The 18,843-nt window shown below is 53.6% G+C and overlaps 1 protein-coding gene across 1 annotated transcript; it reads right to left on the reverse strand.

The window, feature by feature from the left end:
- Window positions 1-18,158: 18,158 nt before the first annotated feature.
- On the reverse strand, window positions 18,159-18,843 carry LOC101527052 (interferon alpha-inducible protein 27-like protein 2A). Its single transcript, XM_012926789.2, has 3 exons — window positions 18,804-18,843; window positions 18,430-18,591; window positions 18,159-18,337 (listed from the first exon to the last, which is right to left on the reverse strand). Exons 2-3 carry the CDS (start codon window positions 18,566-18,568, stop codon window positions 18,159-18,161), a joined length of 318 nt encoding a protein of 105 aa, XP_012782243.2. The 5' UTR covers window positions 18,569-18,591; window positions 18,804-18,843.

Consider the following 18,843-nt stretch of genomic DNA (forward strand, 5'->3'; position numbering starts at 1 on the left):
AATAAGATTATAGGATGGCTACATGACATCATGGAGCAGGTAGGACATGACAACAGTGCGAGCTAGAGTCACTAGGATAGAGATGAGGAGAAATGGGGGTGGTGATGTCCAGAGATGAATTAGTGTTGGAGGGCTGGAGGTCAGGAGACAGGTGGCTTAAGGATGATTCCCAAGTTCTTGGCTTTAACGAATGGAGACATTACTTGGCTGTGCTCATCTGCACTTTCTGCCAACCCCACAGCCCTTCATTTGCAGCCCTAAAGGGGCCTTCCAAGCCAGCAGCTTCTGCTGCACCCAGATCTCCACATTTGGTTCTTGGGTGAACTCAACCAGGTTCCCAGAGGGCCTTGGCTGTTGGAATATGCCTGATGCGAGAGAGAAAAACACACAAAGATTTCCCATCTATTAGTTCACACTCCCCAATGCCTGCAAGAGCCAAGGCTGGGCCACATCAAACCTGAACACTAGAACCTCAATTCAGGTGCCATCCAAATGGGTGGCAAGAACTCTATCACTTGATCCATCAACCAGTTGCCTCCCAGGTGTGCTTTAGCAAGAGGCTGGATCAGAAGCAAAGCCAGGACTTACATAGGATGTGCATAGGATGTGAGCATCCCAAGCAGCATCTTAGCCATGGTACAAAACTTTTTGTTATAAAGACACCAATAAAATTGGACTAAGGCCTCTCTTAGCTTATTTACCTCTTTAAAGCCTTTATCTCCAAACATAGGCCCATTTGGGTAGTGGAGAGAGCTTCAACGGTGACTCTGGGAAGATTCAGGGCAGCCTGTAACATCCATCGTCCCCCCACCGAGCAGTCTCTAACATCCTGAATGTCCTGCTTACTCGTCGTAATTGTGGTCCTCTTAATTCTCCACCACAATTCTGTGTTCCATTTCATGGGTTCTTGCCCATTTTATTCATCACGTGGTGCCTAGAATAACGCCTAGTAGAGGCTTACTTACTGCTTATTACAGGCTTGGTCTCTTTGCTAACAAGCTGTATGCTTGGGGAAACCAATAACTTCCCTTTGCTCAGTTCTGACTCTCAAATAAGGGAATGATGCTAGATGGTATGGAGTGAGCATTCTGTCCTGTTTGCATGTGGGAGCCAACAGAGCCCAGGTTCCCTGGAAATCAGAGGCAAAGTTTTTAAGTGCCAAAACGGTACTTCCCTGTTAGGTACCATCCCCAGGGCAGCCAGTGGGAAGGAGAGTTACCTGAGGTGAGCGAGATGAGAAGCAAGACTGTGCTGACAAGCTGGCATCACTTCATGAAGAGGCCGTGTGCTCTACCATGGGGCACGTCTGTAGGTGGGCCTCAGAGAACACCATAGCAGGGTGGGCAGCAGGTAAGGCTGCCTCCTGCCCTCTGCCTCCATGGGCAGGGAGAATTAACACTCTAGCCCTAAAATGGTCTCACCTGGCTCTTTCCACAAGCTTTCTAGAAGCCTGAGCAGTTAGGAGGACAATTTCACCAATCGGGAAGTGGGTGGAAGAAAATAGGTCATTAAGAGCCCACCCTACACCCTTGGGTGCTGAGCAAGTATTTTAGCACCTGGAAGGCAATGGAGACCCAGAGAAACTTAGACAGCCCAGGATGCACTTGAGACAGGCAGGGTGGGGAAGAGGGAAGTGGGAGAAGCAATCAGAGCTTTTGCAACAGAGGCAAGGACCAAGCAGCATGGAAGCCCCACGGGCCCAGGCAGCTGAGGAAGGGGCTCAGATGAGTGCTGGATGGTGTGCTCCACAGGCCAAGGGCACTGGATGGAATCAGTCCTTATAATGTCCTGATGGAGAACACAGGTCCCCAGCAGCCTAGGGCTCATGAGGATGGTTAACAGTTCTAACTGGGATGTCGGAGTGCCCACTCACTACTTGTCAGCTCAGTGCCCAGGGGTCCATAACCTCCATGAGGGCTCTGATGTCTGCAGGGAGCCCGAGGACTGGGTGGGCAGCTGGGAGCTGCATCAACAGCATCAGACAGTGGACACCCAGCTCCCGCAAGCCCTCTACCCCCGCTAATGCTGCAGCCTCCCATCTGATGTCACTGTGCGCGCTCCCTCTAAACTCTAGCCGCTTCCTCAGCTGTCTCTGGAAGAGAGAGGGTGTTTGCTCCAGGAGGGGATGCTTTTTCTCCTGTGTGGGCCGAGAGCGTTGGGGTGTGCCTCCACTCCAGGGCACATGCCATCCTCACACCCCCTGCCGAGATGATGATACATTCTGGGAGCAGATTGCACATTTGTCTCCTGGGAGGCTGTGGGCGAGGGAGGCGGCTCTCCGCGTGTGAGCGTGGGGAGGGGTGTCTGCAGAACTGTGATGGGGTGATGGGCACGGAGAGCGGGAGCTGCTGTCACTGCCGGCTGCCCGCAGAGGCAACGGGAGGCAGATTATAGGGCTGAGTCCCGTGGCCCTGGATGTGGGTGCAAGAAGCTGCATGCATACACACTTGGCTGTCAAAGTGGCGATGTTGGTTGCCCTGGTGACTGGGCTGGGAAGAGGGCTGGCCTTGCAAACAGCAGCAATGCTGCAAAGAAAATATAGGAAGCACCAGTTAGGGCTTATGCTTGCTCTTTTTCTTTTTTTATTGGAGCCCAGTTGAATGGAGTCCGAGCACCATAAATGAAGGACATGGCTCATTGGTAGGATCCACACTCGAAGCCTGCTGAACTGGCATAGAAGACATGGATCTTAACTAGTTAGCTCCAGGACCCAGGATAAGTCACTGCTCCTCTCTAAGTCTCCCTTAGACCAGTCACCCTCCAAGATCCCATTGTGAAACACTGACTCTTGCGCCCTGCCTGGAGACATTGTGACTCAATCCATCCAGTCTGGAACTGGACCTTAAAATCCCCTTGTGAGCCGTCAGCCTCATACCCACTGTACCTGCGTTTCAAAACCAGCCCTGCCCAGCCTGGAGGGTCCCATCTGTGGGATCAGAGGAGATGCCTGGGCCTCGGTCTCCTTACCTCTGCAGAGACGGCAGTTAGCACAGGCAAGTTATCGTGAGGCCCAGACAGGCTGAGGCTGTAAGCACAGCCCAGAGCCCAGTGCACCAGGAGGGGCTGTCACTCCACAGGAATCCATAGTGTGGCTGGGGGCCTCCCCCCGCCCCGAAGCTCCCTCTGGCTGTGCATGCTCCTCCAGCCAAATCCCACACCCAGGAAAATAGTCCCTGGCAGAAGAGGCAGAAACAGTGCTCACAGCTGGGGTGCTCATGCCCAGTTGTAGTTCTGTTTACTCCGTTGCCATGACAATCCTAACTACACCAACCTCTGGGACAGAACAACTTCCTCTAACATCCAAGGCAGCAGGAGCCAAGAGGGCTCACAACCCCCACCTGGTCACAGCTCCATCGATCATATCAGGGCTCTGTTGGATCTCCCTTCAAAGTCCCACCACATAATGCATGATGCAGCATACGACAGGCACTCTGCAAATGCCCATCAAGCTCATAAAAATTTAGTTCTCTTGAATCTCTGGACAGTGAACTTGTTTTAGGAAAGAGGTCAAGAAGAATTAGGACTCCAGGCATCTGTCATTTGATTAACTCTCCATCTGTCTCCTTTGGAAAAGCTGCCTGTCAGTCTCTTTCCTTTTTAAAATTTATCTATTTGAAAGGCAGGGTCAGTAGGAGAAGGAGAGAGAGAGATTGTGCGGCTGCTGGTTCCTCCCCAATTTGCTATAATGGCTGGGACTGAGCTAGACTGAAACTAGGAGCCAGGAACTCCAACCAAGCCTCCTGTGTGGGTGGCAGGGACCCACACACTCAGGTTGTCCGTCTCTGCCTTCTCAGGCACATTACCAAGGAGCAGGATGGGAAGTGGAGCACTCCAATATGCACCACAGGCAGTGGCTTAACCCACTGTAATCCCTTGCAGTGGCATTTAGTTACCTTGATGTTAATATGGGGAACCTGCCACCCCAGGAAAGCCTGGAGCATGCAGATCCAATCTACCAGGCCCTGAAACTTCTAGGTAGTGTTAGCTCAACATGTTTGTTCTTGGAACCTCATCTGAAGCAGAGTGGTTATTAATACATCAAATCCTGACACGATGCTGCTTCCAGAAACATGCTTCCCCTACCATGAATTTCTCGTGCCTCATCAATCTCTGTCCTCTTGTTTCTGGAGGACTGCCTGTCTCTAGCAAGGAATGGGACTGATGGACTCAAATGTGCTCAGCTTTAAAGCTGACGAAACAGTCTTGTATAATTAACCTTCTTGGCTCAGACATTTGGAAAAATTACTTGAGGGATTGATCGATTCTGTTTGCCATTAATGGGAAATTCAGTTAATGGGACCTATGCTTAAGAAGTCACCTGTATTGGAGGCCTGGGCCCATCAGCCTGCCAGGTGCTCAGAGCTGGAGGAGCTGACTAGCCCCAGAATGGGCTCCCTGGAAGTAGGGCTTGGATAGGATGCCCGAATACCAGAGGTGCTGGGGGAAGCCCTTGGGCCATCCAGCAGTGTGATCTTGAGAGAGAAACATGAAACCTTTAAGGTCCAGACCAAAGTACCAGCTCATGTGAGAGACCAGAGTTGGGTAAGTTAGGACTGAACAATGCTGAATATCACACCAAAGCTAGATCTGGGGACCTACCTGACAGGCTAGATCACTGTATCTACCAGTGAGAGTACGAACAGGGGACAGGTAATGTTAGTCTGGACCATGGAACTAACAGATAGGCAAGAGAACTAGATCTGGAGGCAGATTCTGTGGGAGATGTGTGGGCCCACCCCTGTGATCTGAAATTTCAGTTGGTTTGCTTGGCAGCTGGGGAAGGTGATAGGCTGAGCTAGGCAAGACCATGGACCCCTCCGACACTCATGAGTACTAGGGTTGGGTACAGGCTGGGTTGACTCAGTCTGCAGCACCTGTATACACACCCAAGAATACAGCATAGGGCAGGCCGGGCCATAACATCCACCACTCATTCATAGGCCAGGACGGAGTGGATAGTCTATGACCGATAAGGGCATAGCACCTGCTGGCATGTGTAAGGTCTGGGCCTGGCGGGGGTGGGGGCGGTGGGGGAACTTGGGAAATTCTCCTAGTGGGCTGTAGCTCCCACTGGTGAGCATATGATTCAGCACAGGTGTTGGTCAGATCAGACAGAGTAGCTCCACCCATTAGAAAGTGTGTGAGTTGGTTTTGGAAGGGGGTGGATTGGCCAGGGCCAGGTCAACCTTAGCTCACTGGCAAGTGCAGGAGCCAGGCTGAAATGTGGGCCATGCCAGGCTGTAGCACTTTACGGTTGGGAGTGGGGGCAGGCTGCAGCATCTGATGGTAAAGGTCAAGACAGTGGATGGGCTATGCTGAGTTGGGTCAGAGCAACCACTGGCATACACAAGATCTATGACTGGGAACAGGCCTGGTTGGGGAGTTAAGGGGATACCCTGCTAGGTTGTGGTTTTCACTGGTGAGTGCAAGGGCCAGAATGGGGGAGGTGGTCTGGGTTGGACATGACTGCAGTGTCTCTTAGCATGGGTGTGGACACGGTCTGGGGCACACCAGACAGGGCTAGACTCCAGCACCCACTGGTGCTCGTTGATCTAGGTTTCAGCTCCCACTGAAAGGGCCACCTGAGAGCTGTGTTAAGGCATGGACTAGGTATTACTGGGCTATAACACCCAACAGTAAGAACTGGGTTGGGTGTGGGCCAGTTGGGCAAGGCTACTGTTCCAGCCAGGACAAGAGGTGGACTAAGTCAGGCTGGGCCAAGGATCCACCAGTGGGCATGAGATCTGCCACTCAGAGGAGACCCAGTGGAGGAGCTTAGGGAACTCTTTTGTCATGGTGCAGTCCCTGCAGACGAGTGCAAGAACCAAGGGAAGAAGCAGCCCAGCCCAGGCCAGGTTACAGTACCTGCTAGCATATGAGTAGTTCAGATCTGAGGGCAGGCCAGGCTGGGCTAGTACATAAAACCCACTAGCAGGTATGAGAACCACAATGGGGTGCAGGACATGCTGGGTCTGGCTGCAGCACCAGCCAGTTCACACTAGGGCTGGGACTGGGGGCTGACTACAGGAGAATTGGGTGGCAGCAGGAGCCAGTGCAAGCTAGAACAGGGGCAGACTGGGCCTGGCCAGGTTACAGTACCCACCAGCAAATGCCGAGGTAAGACGGGCCATACCAGGCTGGGCCGCAGCACACACAAGACCAGGGAGGTAGGGGTGATTGTGAACCAGGTAGGGGAGTAGTGGGGATCTCACTGCTGGGTCACTACTCCTGTTGATGATCATGAAAGCTGGGACTGGGGGGATAAACTAAGCTGGGCAGGGTTACAACACCTGTTGGCCTACATGTGAACTGGATTGGGGGAGAACCAAGCTGGGCTAACTGTATCCACTGGTACAGTCATGAGCCAGAATAAGAGCAGGTTGGTCGGCCTTTGCTATAGCATCAGCTGGCAAATGCTGGGACTGGGTACAAGTCCTGTCGAGCTAGACTGCAGAATCACCTGGAGAGTGCAATATCTGGGACAGGGTGTGGGTCCAGTGGGGAGGCTGTGGGCACCTCTGGTGGGCTGCAACTCCCACTGGTGAACATGAGAACCAGCACTGGGGACGAGCCTGGCAGGACCCACCGCATGAGTGTGGGCTGGAGGGTTGAGTCAGCTGGGCTGAGTTAGTCTTCAATACCTAACGGTATATATGAGGTCTGAATGGAATATGAGACAGACTGGACCAGTCCACTGCTCAAGCTGAAAGGCACAGAAGCTAGAGCTGGGGGCGGTTCAGTGAGGGTTACTGGGCTTCGGCTCCCCCTGGTGTATTTGAGGGCTAAGTGTGTGGTGGGCAGAGTTGGGCTGGGCTACAGCACCCACTGGTTTGCAGAGGAAGGAGGGCAGAACAAACTGATCAACTACAGCAAGGAAGCTTGACAACAAACTTCTGGGTGAATGGAGACTCAGAGTTGGACTGTATCAGCCAATTGGAAGGAGTTCCTTGTCCTTGGAGTGGCAGTATCAACAACAACTCAGAACTATCAGAGCCACTTGAGCAGAACCCTCAGAACACGCTCCACAAAGGAGACCCTGGGATGCCATCAGGTAATGAGGTGGTTGAGAGGCTGGATGTGGTCTCTCCCCTTGTAACTCCCTCTCCACCAGATACAGGAAAAAGAAAAGAAAATATGTAAACAATGGCCTCGCCCTTTTCCCCCTAATTCTCGACACTAATCAACTAAGTAAATATCATCATAAATAAATATTTTTTTAAAAGTCACCTGTTGGGCCTAGCATAATAGCCTAGTGGCTGAAGTCCTCACCTTGCACATACTGGGATCTCATGCAGATGCCGATTCTAATCCTGGCTGCTCCACTTCCCTTTTAGCTCCCTGCTTGTGGCCTGGAAAAGCAGTTGAGGATGGTCCAAAGTCTTGGGACACTGCACCTGCATGGGAGACCTGGAAAAGGCTTCTGGCTCCTGGCTTTGGATCGGTGCAGCTCTGGCTGTTGCAGCCACTTGGGCAGTGAATCAGCGGACGAAGGATCTTCCTCTCTGTCTCTCCTCCTCTCTGTATGTATCACTTTCCAATAAAAATTAAATGAATCTTAAAAAAATTAAAGATAAATTCCCTATACAGCCACGGGCTTAACAACCCCTTAATTAGTTTGAAAGCATGTTTTACAGTGTTAGTACAAACATCCTTGAGCTCTTCCAGCCAAAGGGTCATGGGAGTGAGTGGCCAGGACAACATAAATTGTTAAAGGCCGCTCACCAAGATGTTGTTAATGGCATTAGTTCCGAAGCTCACATCAGTTCCAGGGACCATCTCACAAGGGCTAACAACAGTGCATCAGCAGGTTCCAGGGGTAGCTGAGTGTCCGTGAAACTGCACTCAAGTAGCTGGAAAGGGATTTACCAGGCTGGCCCTACAACTGGGGAGCCGTTCTCTTCACACCTTTGTGTGCCCCAGGGACGCAAAAGCTGCGAGGCCTTGGCTCCCGGCACTCTGCTGCGTATTTTCTACTCAGTAAAAATAGTTATAAAGCTTCACATGACTAAGCTAGAGCTAGGAGAGGCGTTTAAAGGGGTCTAAAGGAGACGCACCGTGTGTGTGTGTGTGTGTGTGTGTGTGTGTGAGAGAGAGAGAGAGAGAGAGAGTGACCCAAGTCTCCTGAGAAGAGACACGAGCGCCACAACCTTTTTACAAGCGCGGCTTCATGCAGTACACATAGCCAAGCTTGTCAAAAGGATCAGGAAAACATGAAATTAAAAGATGGCTCTTTGAGGGGCTGGTGCAGAGGCCTATCAAGCTAATCCTCCACCTGTGATGCTGGCATCCCTTATGGTCACCAGTTCAAGTCCTGGCTGCTCCACTTTTGATCTAACTCCCTGCTAATGGTCTAGGAAAGCAGTGAAGGATGGCCCAAGGCCTTGGGAATGAGCCAGCAGGTGGAAGATCTTTCTCTGTAACTCTGGTATTTAAGTAAAAGATGAGCATTTTGTTTATTATTACTGAATTGATTTTCAAACAACTTTTTTTTTCATAGAATGCATTTTCTCTGAGTAAGCCAGAACTGAGTATGGCTACTCAGAAATTACTTCCGGGGGCATGCACTGGGCTAGCAGTTATGATGCCACGTAGGATGCCTGTATCCCCAGTCGAGTGCCTGGCTCGGCTGGGCCTTCCGTGGTTTCTGATTCCAGCTCTCTGCTAACTCAGAGAGTTAGCCCTGAGAACTCGGCCTGATGGAGTTCTAGGCTTCTGGCTTTGGCCTGGCCCAGCACTGGCAACTGTGGATGCTTAGGGAGTAAGCTAAGATATGGAAGATCTCCTTCTGTCTCTCCTTTTCAAATGAAATAAAAAGTGAAAATTTAAAATACTTATAAGGCATAGCACGAGATTCAGGGGGAGGAGAAAGCACGTGCAGTAGGCTTCCGCACCACCAGGACTTGGCTTTGCATCTGCCAGTAAAAGCTCCTGATGATGCCTTTTGATGACGACAGAAAACATGGGAGAGAGGCTCAATGAGTAGACATCAGAGAGAGTGAACACTGATTGTTCGTCCAAAGCTCTAACCCTCGCTGCTGGACACAGCCTGGAGACACAGGTGGGCCGCTGTGCAAGGCTTCCTGAGGTTGCAAGCTGCACAGGAGGGACAGGCAGTTTTTGTTCATTTCTAGTGAAGACCCAGCTTACACACACCCATGGTATGGCCCAAAGCTGCGAAGCCCTCAGAAGCGAGCCCGAGCCGGAACATCTCACGTTCGGGTTGAAGCCGACGGAGCTGGCATCCGAGTGTTTCCCACCACGTCTCAGCGAGACCATGCAAGGATCTATAAAGCTGTGCACTGGCATTTGTCTTGGCAAACAGAACTGGAGGCAGCCCGTTGCCACCTGTTTTGCCACAACACCCGCTAATGCTCATTCCTGACTCACACTGTCTTGCTGTTTCATAAGAGGGGGCAGGTCCATTTCTCTCCCTGTGTCACCACAATAATTATCGAGAACCATAATTTGAACAATGAGAACTTATAATCCTTGAGTAATGTGCAAAAGTGATATTGTTTTTTGGAAAAAAAAATAATCTCCAGGGCATTGGGTAATGAAAACCATTATGTTCAGCCTTGGTTGCACAGCAAGCGTAAGGTGTGGTTGTGAATGGAATTACAATCACTCATTCACTCAGCACATCTTGACAGCACACAGGTGACCTGGCACACGGTGTCAAGACTGGCTTTCCTCACTCCCACATCCCGAACCAAGATGGCTGGATGCTGGGCTTTGGACTAGGGGTAACATGTGTCACACCCTAGCTATCACAGAGAGGGGTCACTCTAGCAGTCCACAGTGTAGGCAGATCTGGAGCTGTGTGCCCTTGGCCTTGTGTCTTCTCCTCTCCGGCCCTCTACTGCAGGGGATAATGTGGAAATGAAACGTGTCCACAGAACACTCCAGCAACAGAACCCAGAAGAGAAGCATGGGCTGTAGAAGCTAAGGCAGATCTTAGGAATAGCTGTTCTGGGCCCAGTGTGGTAGTCTAGCAGCTAAAGTCCTCACCTTGCACACGCCGGGATCCCATATCGGTGCCGGTTCTAATCTTGGCGGCTCCACTTCCCTTCCAGCTCCCTGCTTGTGACCTAGGAGAGCAGTCAAGGACGGCCCAAAGCCTTGGGACTCTGCACCCGTGTGGGAGACCTGGAAGAGCTCCTGGCTCCTGGCTTCGGATCAGCACAGCACCAGCCGTTGTGGTCACTTGGGGAGTGAATCATTGCATGAAAGATATTTCTCTCTGTCTCTCCTCCTCTCTCTCTCTCTCTCTCTCTCTCTCTCTCTCTATATATATATATATATATATATATATATATATATATATATATATATATATGACTTTGCAATAAAAATAAATAAATCTTAAAAAAAAAAAAAAGAATAGTTGTTCTGGGGACCTACATGGTGGCACAGCAAGCTACTCCTCTGCCCTGTGAAGCTAGCATTCCATACAGGTCCCAGTTCAAGTCCTAGTTACTCCACTTCCAATCTAGTTCTCTTCTTCCAGCCTGGAAACACAGCAGAGTATGGTTCAAGGCCTTGGGACCCTGCGCCTTCTGTGTAAGTCCAGAGAAAGCTCCTGGCTCCTGGTTTCAGATCAGCTCAGCTCTGACTGTTGTAGCCACTTGGAGAGAGAGCTGGAGGAGGGAAGATCTTTCTCTTTGTCTCTCCCTCTCTTCCTGTAAATCTGCCTTTCCAATAAAAATAAATAAATATCAAATTTTTAAAGAGTTGTTCTGTGCTACTCCAGGAAGAGTGCTTTAACTCAAAGCGTAATAGACGCTAGATAGTGTAGGCAGGTAAGACTCGCTCCTCTTCAAGCCACCTGCAGACCAACCTGCGGAGCAGTTCCAGAATGCTACAGCTCTGCACAGGCTCCATGTCATGTGGCTGCTTTGCGAGAGCTGGAGGGAGCCTGGAGGCAGGCACAGAACAGCTCTGCGTACTCAACTCCAGTTCTGCACACACAGGAACCTGGACACAAACAAGACCTGCCTCACATCGGATCCAGCAGGTTGCTAAGCGACCACTGCTGCCTGGCAGGAACGTGTGACCACTGTTTCTTGTGTCAACTCATTTTGCTAACATAATTAGAACTGAGGACTCAAACACAGCGTTTCATTATGCATCCCCTGCACAGTTAAGTCCATTATTATCTAGGGGCCCCAAGAGTGCTTGTCAGAGCAGGGCAAAGGAACAGAGAGGTCAAGGGAGAGCCGAGGCCCTGGAGAAGGGCAGAGGCAAATGTGATTCATCACATCTCAAGGCAGAGGCGTGGCAAGGACCACAAGCCAGCCTGTGTGCTCACTCCATCCAGAGAACCTGGAGTGCTGTCACCCATGGGTGCAGGCACCCAAGTCCTTGAGCCCTCAGGTGCTGTCCCCAAGCCCCAGGCAGCTCATTTACAGGAAGCTGGGATCTGGAGCAAAACCAGGACTTTTACCCAGGGACTTTGACCTTGGATGCAGATGATCAAGTGAGGTCAGAGCCACCATGTCAAACACCTGCCCTTGAATGTATTTTTTGAAAAAGCTATTTTAGAGGTGGGCATCAGGTACAGTGGGTTAAGCCTCTGCTCCAACGCCCACACAGCATACCACAGCCTGTGGGATCAAGCCCTGTGACTGTTCACGTGGGCCCTACTGTGCATCCTGGGAGGCAGCAGCTGATGTTGGAGTCCAGGCAGAGATAGCCAGATAGTAAACTTGAAATGGGAAAAATAGGAGGGGAGGAGACATGATGCCACAGCAGGCTAATCCCCTGCTTGCAGCACCAGCATCTCATATGGGTGCCGGTTCAAGTCCCAGTTGCTCCACTTCCCAGCTCCCTGCTTATGGCCTGAGAAAGCAGTGGAAGATGGCCCAAGACGTTGGGACTCTGTACCTATGTGGGAGACCCAGAAGAAGCTTCTGGCTGCTGACTTCAGATCACACCACCCCTTGCTGTGCTGCCATTTTGGAAGGGACCTAGCAGATGGAAGATTTCTCTGTCTCTCTCCCTCTCTCTGCAATTCTGACTTCCAAATAAATAAATCTTTGCAACTAAATAAAAAATTTCAAAGATGTAAAGGTAAAACCAACCTCCAAACTAATAAATTGAACAAGAAAACAAATATTACAACTTTTACTTGTTACTTTTTGAAACATGTATCAAGTTGAAAGATAGCACCTCCCAAGCACAGGAGCGTGGATCTGCTGGGGTGGGGGGTACGGTGAAGTGGGGATCTGCTGGAAGTCAGGGGATACGATGATGTGGGAATCCCGAGGGACTGTGTGGACCATGGTACCTGGCACATCAGCAGGGAGCTGGATCAGAAGTGGAGCAGCTGGTGCTCCAACCAGCACCCATATTGCACCTTGATGCCAGTCTCATGGAAAAACAGATTAGTCAGTCAAGGTCTGGGTCATGAGAAGGCACAAGCATGACTAAGGTGAAGAAGCCCAGATGGCAGCAGGCCACACCTGGCCGCATGGCCCTGGGCCTCCGTTTCCCCACACCTGGCTGCAGGGCCCTGGGCCTCTGTTTCCCCACATCTGGCCCCACAGCCCTGGGCCTCCGTTTTCCCACACCTGGCCCCAAGGCCCTGGGCCTCCGTTTCCCCACACCTGGCCGCACGGCCCTGGGCCTCCGTTTCCCCACACCTGGCCCCACGGCCCTGGGCCTCAGTTTCCCCACACCTGGCCCCACGGCCCTGAGCCGCTGTTTCCCCACACCTGGCCCCAAGGCCCTGGGCCTCCGTTTCCCCACACCTGGCCCCAAGGCCCTGGGCCTCAGTTTCCCCACACCTGGCCCCACAGCCCTGGGCCTCAGTTTCCCCACACCTGGCCCCACGGCCCTGGGCCTCAGTTTCCCCACACCTGGCCGCACGGCCCTGAGCCGCTGTTTCCCCACACCTGGCCGCATGGCCCTGGGCCTCCGTTTCCCCACACCTGGCTGCAGGGCCCTGGGCCTCTGTTTCCCCACACCTGGCCCCAAGGCCCTGGGCCTCCGTTTCCCCACACCTGGCTGCAGGGCCCTGGGCCTCCGTTTCCCCACACCTGGCCGCACGGCCCTGGGCCTCCGTTTCCCCACACCTGGCCCCAAGGCCCTGGGCCTCAGTTTCCCCACACCTGGCCCCACGGCCCTGAGCCGCTGTTTCCCCACACCTGGCCCCACAGCCCTGAGCCGCTGTTTCCCCAGCTGCTCTGCAAATGAATCCAGACTCCCTGGCCTCTCCCCTCCCCAGAGTCGAGTGGCCCAGGCAGTACTGTGACACAGGGACTGGATCTCTCTGCACTCTCCTCCTGCCAAGACTTGAAAGCCTGACTGAGCAAGCTGCTCCCTTGTCAGTGGCCAGTGAGCCAGTGGTGCCCACAGGCCTCCTTGTTCTTTGGCAGCCCACAGGCTGAGTGTCCCATCCCCACCTTCCCACCTGTTTTGTGCCCTGGGGCCGGTAGACAGCCCTGCCTCCATCTGGAAGCCCGTCTTGGCCACCAGCGCAGACCCGACCTGCCCTGCCAGAAGACAGCAGCAGCCTCTGTGCTCAATGTATAATTGATGTGCCCCATTTCCATTGCCAAGGGCAGCCCAGAAAGCACACTTGATCCTGCACAGCGACACAGCCCTCTGGGATGGGTGTACTCCACCCACAGCCACAGGCAACTTTAGGGAAGAACTGTGTTTTACTGGGCCTCTTCACTAGGCCAGGGACTGAAGAACCACAGCACAATTTCTTCTTCTTTTTATTTGAAAGACTGAATTACAAAGAGAGAGAGAGAGAGATCTTCCATTCACAAGTTCACCCCCCAAAAGGCCACAATGACTGGAGCTGGGCCAGTCAAGGGATTGAAGCCACAGCCCCCGCCCCCCGGGACCATGAGCGTAGCTCTGGGTAGCAGGGCAAGGCTGGTCCGAGTCCTAGCCTTAGGTTAAGACAGTAACAGGGCGCCCACTTTCCAGCCCTTCAGCCTCCAGAACCACAGGGGGGCATACATTTTTCTTTAAATCCCCCCAGTTGGAGCCAGAAGGAGCCAAGTCCACCAGGGGACTAATGCAGCCCCGAAAGCAGTGGAAGATGGCACACATGCTTGGGTGCCTGCACCAACATGGGACCCCCTGATGGAGCCCCTCCTTTGGCCTGGTCCAGCCCCAGCTGTTGTGGCCATTTGGAGAGTCAACCAGCAGATGGAAGATCTGTGTGTGTGTGTGTGTGTGAGAGAGAGAGAGAGAGAGAGAGAGAGACAGAGAGAGAGACAGAGAGAGAGAGAGAGTGTGTCCCTCCTTTCCTTTAACTCTGCCTTTCAAATAAATAAATAAACACATCTTTAAAAAATAATAATAATGCAGATGACCGTGCAGGCAGCCAGTGAGTGGTTATGCAGGGAGTTGCCAGACGCCCTAGGAGGGGATGTTTGTTCTCACACTGTGGTTTGGGGTTAGGTCTCCAGCAGCGCAACTGGGGCGCAGGCACCCCACGCAGTACCTCACAGTGCTCAGCAGAAGGCGCTGCTGAACCTGGCTTCACTCACAGCCCTGCAACTCCCCCACCCCCTATCCCTGTCTGCCAATCAGACAACAGATCAACAGGCTCTACTTTGGCCCAGACTCCAGTCGCCCCGCTGTGGGACCCCAGATGTGTGGCTGCTTGGCCCCACTTCCCTAGATGGCAGGCACAGAAACTGGAGCTCTGAAGTCAGCTCACCCCGCCAGGACAGAGAAGGGCTGGAAGCTAAGGAGGGCAGGAAGCAACCAGGACGCCTGTGCACAGGGACAAGGAACCCCGGGCAGTGCCTGTGGGTGGCACCCATGCAGAGCTGGGCTGGATTGGTTTTCCTCAGCATCAAGCACAACTTTTCATCCAATCAAAAGGAGGGCAAGGAGCATGGCACTGGGAGGTCCCATGTGCCTGTGACTTGCATCACGAATGCCAGGACACTTCCCCATGGATGGATTATCCCGTCTGTCTCACCACCTGCCCTCCCCCCCAGCCCCCCCCCCCCGTTGTTCCACAGATGTCACGCAGGGCGCTGTCCCCGAGCAAGATCAAAAAAGGCCTGCCTTTTTGCTCTCGGTCCTGCTGAGGGAGAAAGACGGACACTCCCACATGGTAACAAGTCAAACGTACAGGTGGCCGGCAGTCAGGCCCAGTGTGTTTGCGAGTGAGGTCCTCTCCTTCCCACCAGGTGTCTAGCTGCTGCCAAGGACCAGGATGGGCGCACGCTGGGGTTTGGGGTGGGGGTGCCCAGCAGCCCTGGGAATGCCTCCAAAGCTGCAGATTGTCTTCTTCCAAAAAAACACATTCGCTCTGCTGGCCGGTGGGTTTAACGCTCTTCTCCACCACGGGCAGCCCCAACTTCTTCCTGTCTATTACTCGAAGCCCCAGTTGTGCAGCAACGGTGGTCACGCAGGAGATCACGCTGAAGACTTACGAGGGAATATAGCGGATCAGGAGTGCAAGAAACCACCCCCAAGAAGGGGTCAGTGGGATTCCATGGGGAGGCAGTAACAAGGTCGGGAGCGGCTCAGCACCCAGATCCAACTGCAGCCAGCTCTGGGGAGGATATGGAAATGAGAGCCCAGGAAGAAACCGCCTCCCACCACACCTGTGCCCCACTTGGCTGCCTCAGAGCCCCTCTTCCTCTCGCTCAGCCCACATGGAGGGCTGACTCTCCTGCTGCTCCCTGCTGAACACCCAACCACCTGGCAGAGCCTCTTTGTCTTACTCTCTCTCCCACTACCCCATCCCAAATTCCAGAGGAGCCAGTAAAGGCTATGGATGAGACCAGAGGAATGGAAAGAGCTTGGAGGGGCCTGGACAGACGCGGGGGACACAGGGCCTTGTAGGTATTCCAAAGAACTTAGACTTTGTTCCAAGATGGAGCACCGTTAGAGGTTTTTAAATAGATGGTATGACTTCAGCATATATTTTTTAAGATGAAAAGCAGACATTGGTGTTCATTTTGGGAACCTGGAATGATCCAGAAAAAAAAAAAACACACACACACCTTTGATCCAGGTTTGCCAAGCACCCTTTGATCCAGGTTTGCCAAGCACCCTTTCCCAGATAAGTGAGGTCATGTCCCCCTTCAGGGTTTCCAGGAACAAAGGGACATTAAGGGCATGGGTGAGAGCCTTCTGCAAGAAGGTACTGCCTAACTTCTTCCCGTGCGAGACCTGAGGTTCAGACAAGCCTTCCCCAGGCCTGGCCCAGGACAGCCTGGCCACACCCACGCTACAAGCATCAGCCCACCTGCCTGCAATGGGGCGTGTACCTTGGAACAAAGTCCACCAGAGGGCGCTGTAGCTGTAGTCCTTCAGCCGACCACCCTTCCCCAGACCTCCCAACACGCCCCTCAAAACAATCTGTCCCGGGAGCACCCCACCTCAAAACGCCCACAACAGTCGGAATCCGGCCAGTTGGAAGACGGCATCCTGGAACTCAATTCAGATGTCCAGCCTTGGGTGGCAGGGTGTGTGAGCTGCCACCTGCTGTCCCCGGAGCTGCAGGTAGCAGGAAGCTGGACAGGAAGCGGAGGTAGCTGGGCTTGAACCCCCACGGTGGGAGCCCCAGGTAGCAATTAGACGCTCTACCACACATCCGCCCCAGTGAACAAGCTAAGGCAAAAATATGAATATCGGTGATTATATTTACTGATTGATTTCACTTTATTCACTTTCCAAATGATTCGAAATGTTCTTCGATTTTTAAAGCCACTTTTCAAGTTTTTTAAAAAGGATGCTACCGCCCTCTAGGGGACGTTTTGTAAAGCCCATCCGAGGAGGGACGCTCTATTGACACACTAGATACTAAGTAAATCCGAGGGCTTTTGTTTTGTTTTGTTTGCTTTAACCGCAAAGTTGATGGCTGGTTGAAAAAGAGTGTAAACCAACACAGCACTCCCGTGGCGCCTAGCTGACAAGAACTGAGCAAAGAGGAAAGCGCTTCCCCGCAGGCTCCCACAGCCCCAGGCACTCGGAGGTCCAGCCTGACTGCTGGCTGAGGCCTGGCTGAGGCCCGGGTGCAGGGACAGGCGAGCCAAGCAGCGTCCCCAGGAGCCAGGGCGCAGGGGGGATCTCACGCCAGACATATCGTCCAGGCCTCCGTTGGCCAGGAGGGCCCAGACTGAGGATCAGCGGTGGCGGCCTCTTCTGGGGCCCGGGAAGTCCTCCTCCCCTGCGGATGCACAGCCCGATTCTCTGCCCACGGTGACCGACGTGGCTACTTGTGTACGTGAGCTATAGGATCTATAGGATCGGGACTGGGGATCAGAGAGAGAGCACCTAGCTCCTCCTCACACGACGCTTCTGCCGCTTCCCTCCCCAGTCCCCAGTCCCCAGTCCCCAGTCGCCAGTGACTAAGCCCAGTGGCTGGGAGCTGCTCTGCGTTTGACACCATTCTCCTCTGCCAGACTTGCAGCCAGCATTCAGTGCCCCACTCGCCTGCTCATCCTCCTCCAGGAAGCCCCACAGCCATCCCACAGGACAGCGCCCTGCCTCCTCTGTGCTCTCAGCTCTGTCTGGACCCCTGAGGCCCCCATGGCACACTCACCATGTCCTCCTGATGATGTAACCCAGGGCAGGGCAGGGTAGACCCTTCCTGTCCACCACAGCATCGATCCCAGGGCCACCACCAGGCTTTGGGTTGAGGGGTTGAGTCAGGGCTTCAGAGCTTGGTGCAAAAATCTGCCCAGTCCAATTGCCCACACTCAGAAGCAGTGACCCAACCTGAGTCAGCGCCCCACAGGAGCACTGGGTACACACATCTCCCAGGACACCTCTGGACAAGGGGCACATAAGTGGGCAGGCCACAGGACGAGCTGTTCTGCCTGCGAGGTCTGGTGCTGTTCATGCAGATGGATCCGGGGCTCTGGGGACAGTGGCTGCTGCTCACCCACAGGAGCCTCTCTCACCTCAAGCCCTGAATGAAGGGTGCACGGAGGCCCGCACAGGTCCCCTCTGCCCACTGTTCCAGGGTCCTGGAGATAAGGCCTTGTAAGCCTGGGCCCAAACAAAGCATGCCATCTACTGCTTCCGGGCCTGGTCCACCTGCCATCTCCCCTGGTCCCTCCACGACAGCTGGGACAAGGGGACAAAGTCCACAGGAGACAGCCCAACCCTGTCCTGCCTCCCCCCACCCACATGGAAGTGAAGACAGGAGCCATGTTTGCATATGACTGTATTCATGTTTCTCTGAGCTCCAGGGATGTGGTAGGGTGAAGGTTTGCCAGGAGATCCTCTTCAACATCCGGCTCTGATGGAGGGGGCTTGTCTTTGTTTGTTATACGCGCTATCAGGGCACCCAAACCTGCCCCAGCTGCACCCAGGATGGCCTTGGTTGATGCGGCGAGTCCTGCAGCACCTACAGAAGAGACAGAGGGTGAGCCCTGAGCTGAACAGGGAGACAGGCAGCAGCACCCAGGCTTTGAGGCTGATGACACCCTGGACACTCACCCGCGGACTGCAGCGTGGCCACCAGGCTGCCCGCAGCCACTCCACCCCCATTGGCCACGGCCGCGGCAGACATCATGCTGGAAGCGATGGAGGAGGCAGCGATGCCCCCCGCGGTGAAGCCCAAAGCGCCCAGGACCATGGGCGCGGCTGCCACTGTAACAGCTACAAGAATAAAAAGGGCCTGATGGGGTCTCTGAGAAACCACTGTCAGCTCCTGCGGGCTGCGAGCAGACAGGTGAAGGGGACGCTCCCTTCCCTATGCCACCGGTCCTCCCTGCCACTCTCCAACCGCCTTCCGCCCCACCACCTGCCACCACACCCCACTGACAACGGTCAGTGAATGACTGGCCACGGCTTGGAGTTGGACAACTCACTTGCTCCAACAGCAGCACCAACTCCTTCTCGAAGTCCTAG

Source organism: Ochotona princeps, chromosome 26, assembly GCF_030435755.1.
Source record: "Ochotona princeps isolate mOchPri1 chromosome 26, mOchPri1.hap1, whole genome shotgun sequence".
NCBI lineage: Eukaryota > Metazoa > Chordata > Mammalia > Lagomorpha > Ochotonidae > Ochotona > Ochotona princeps.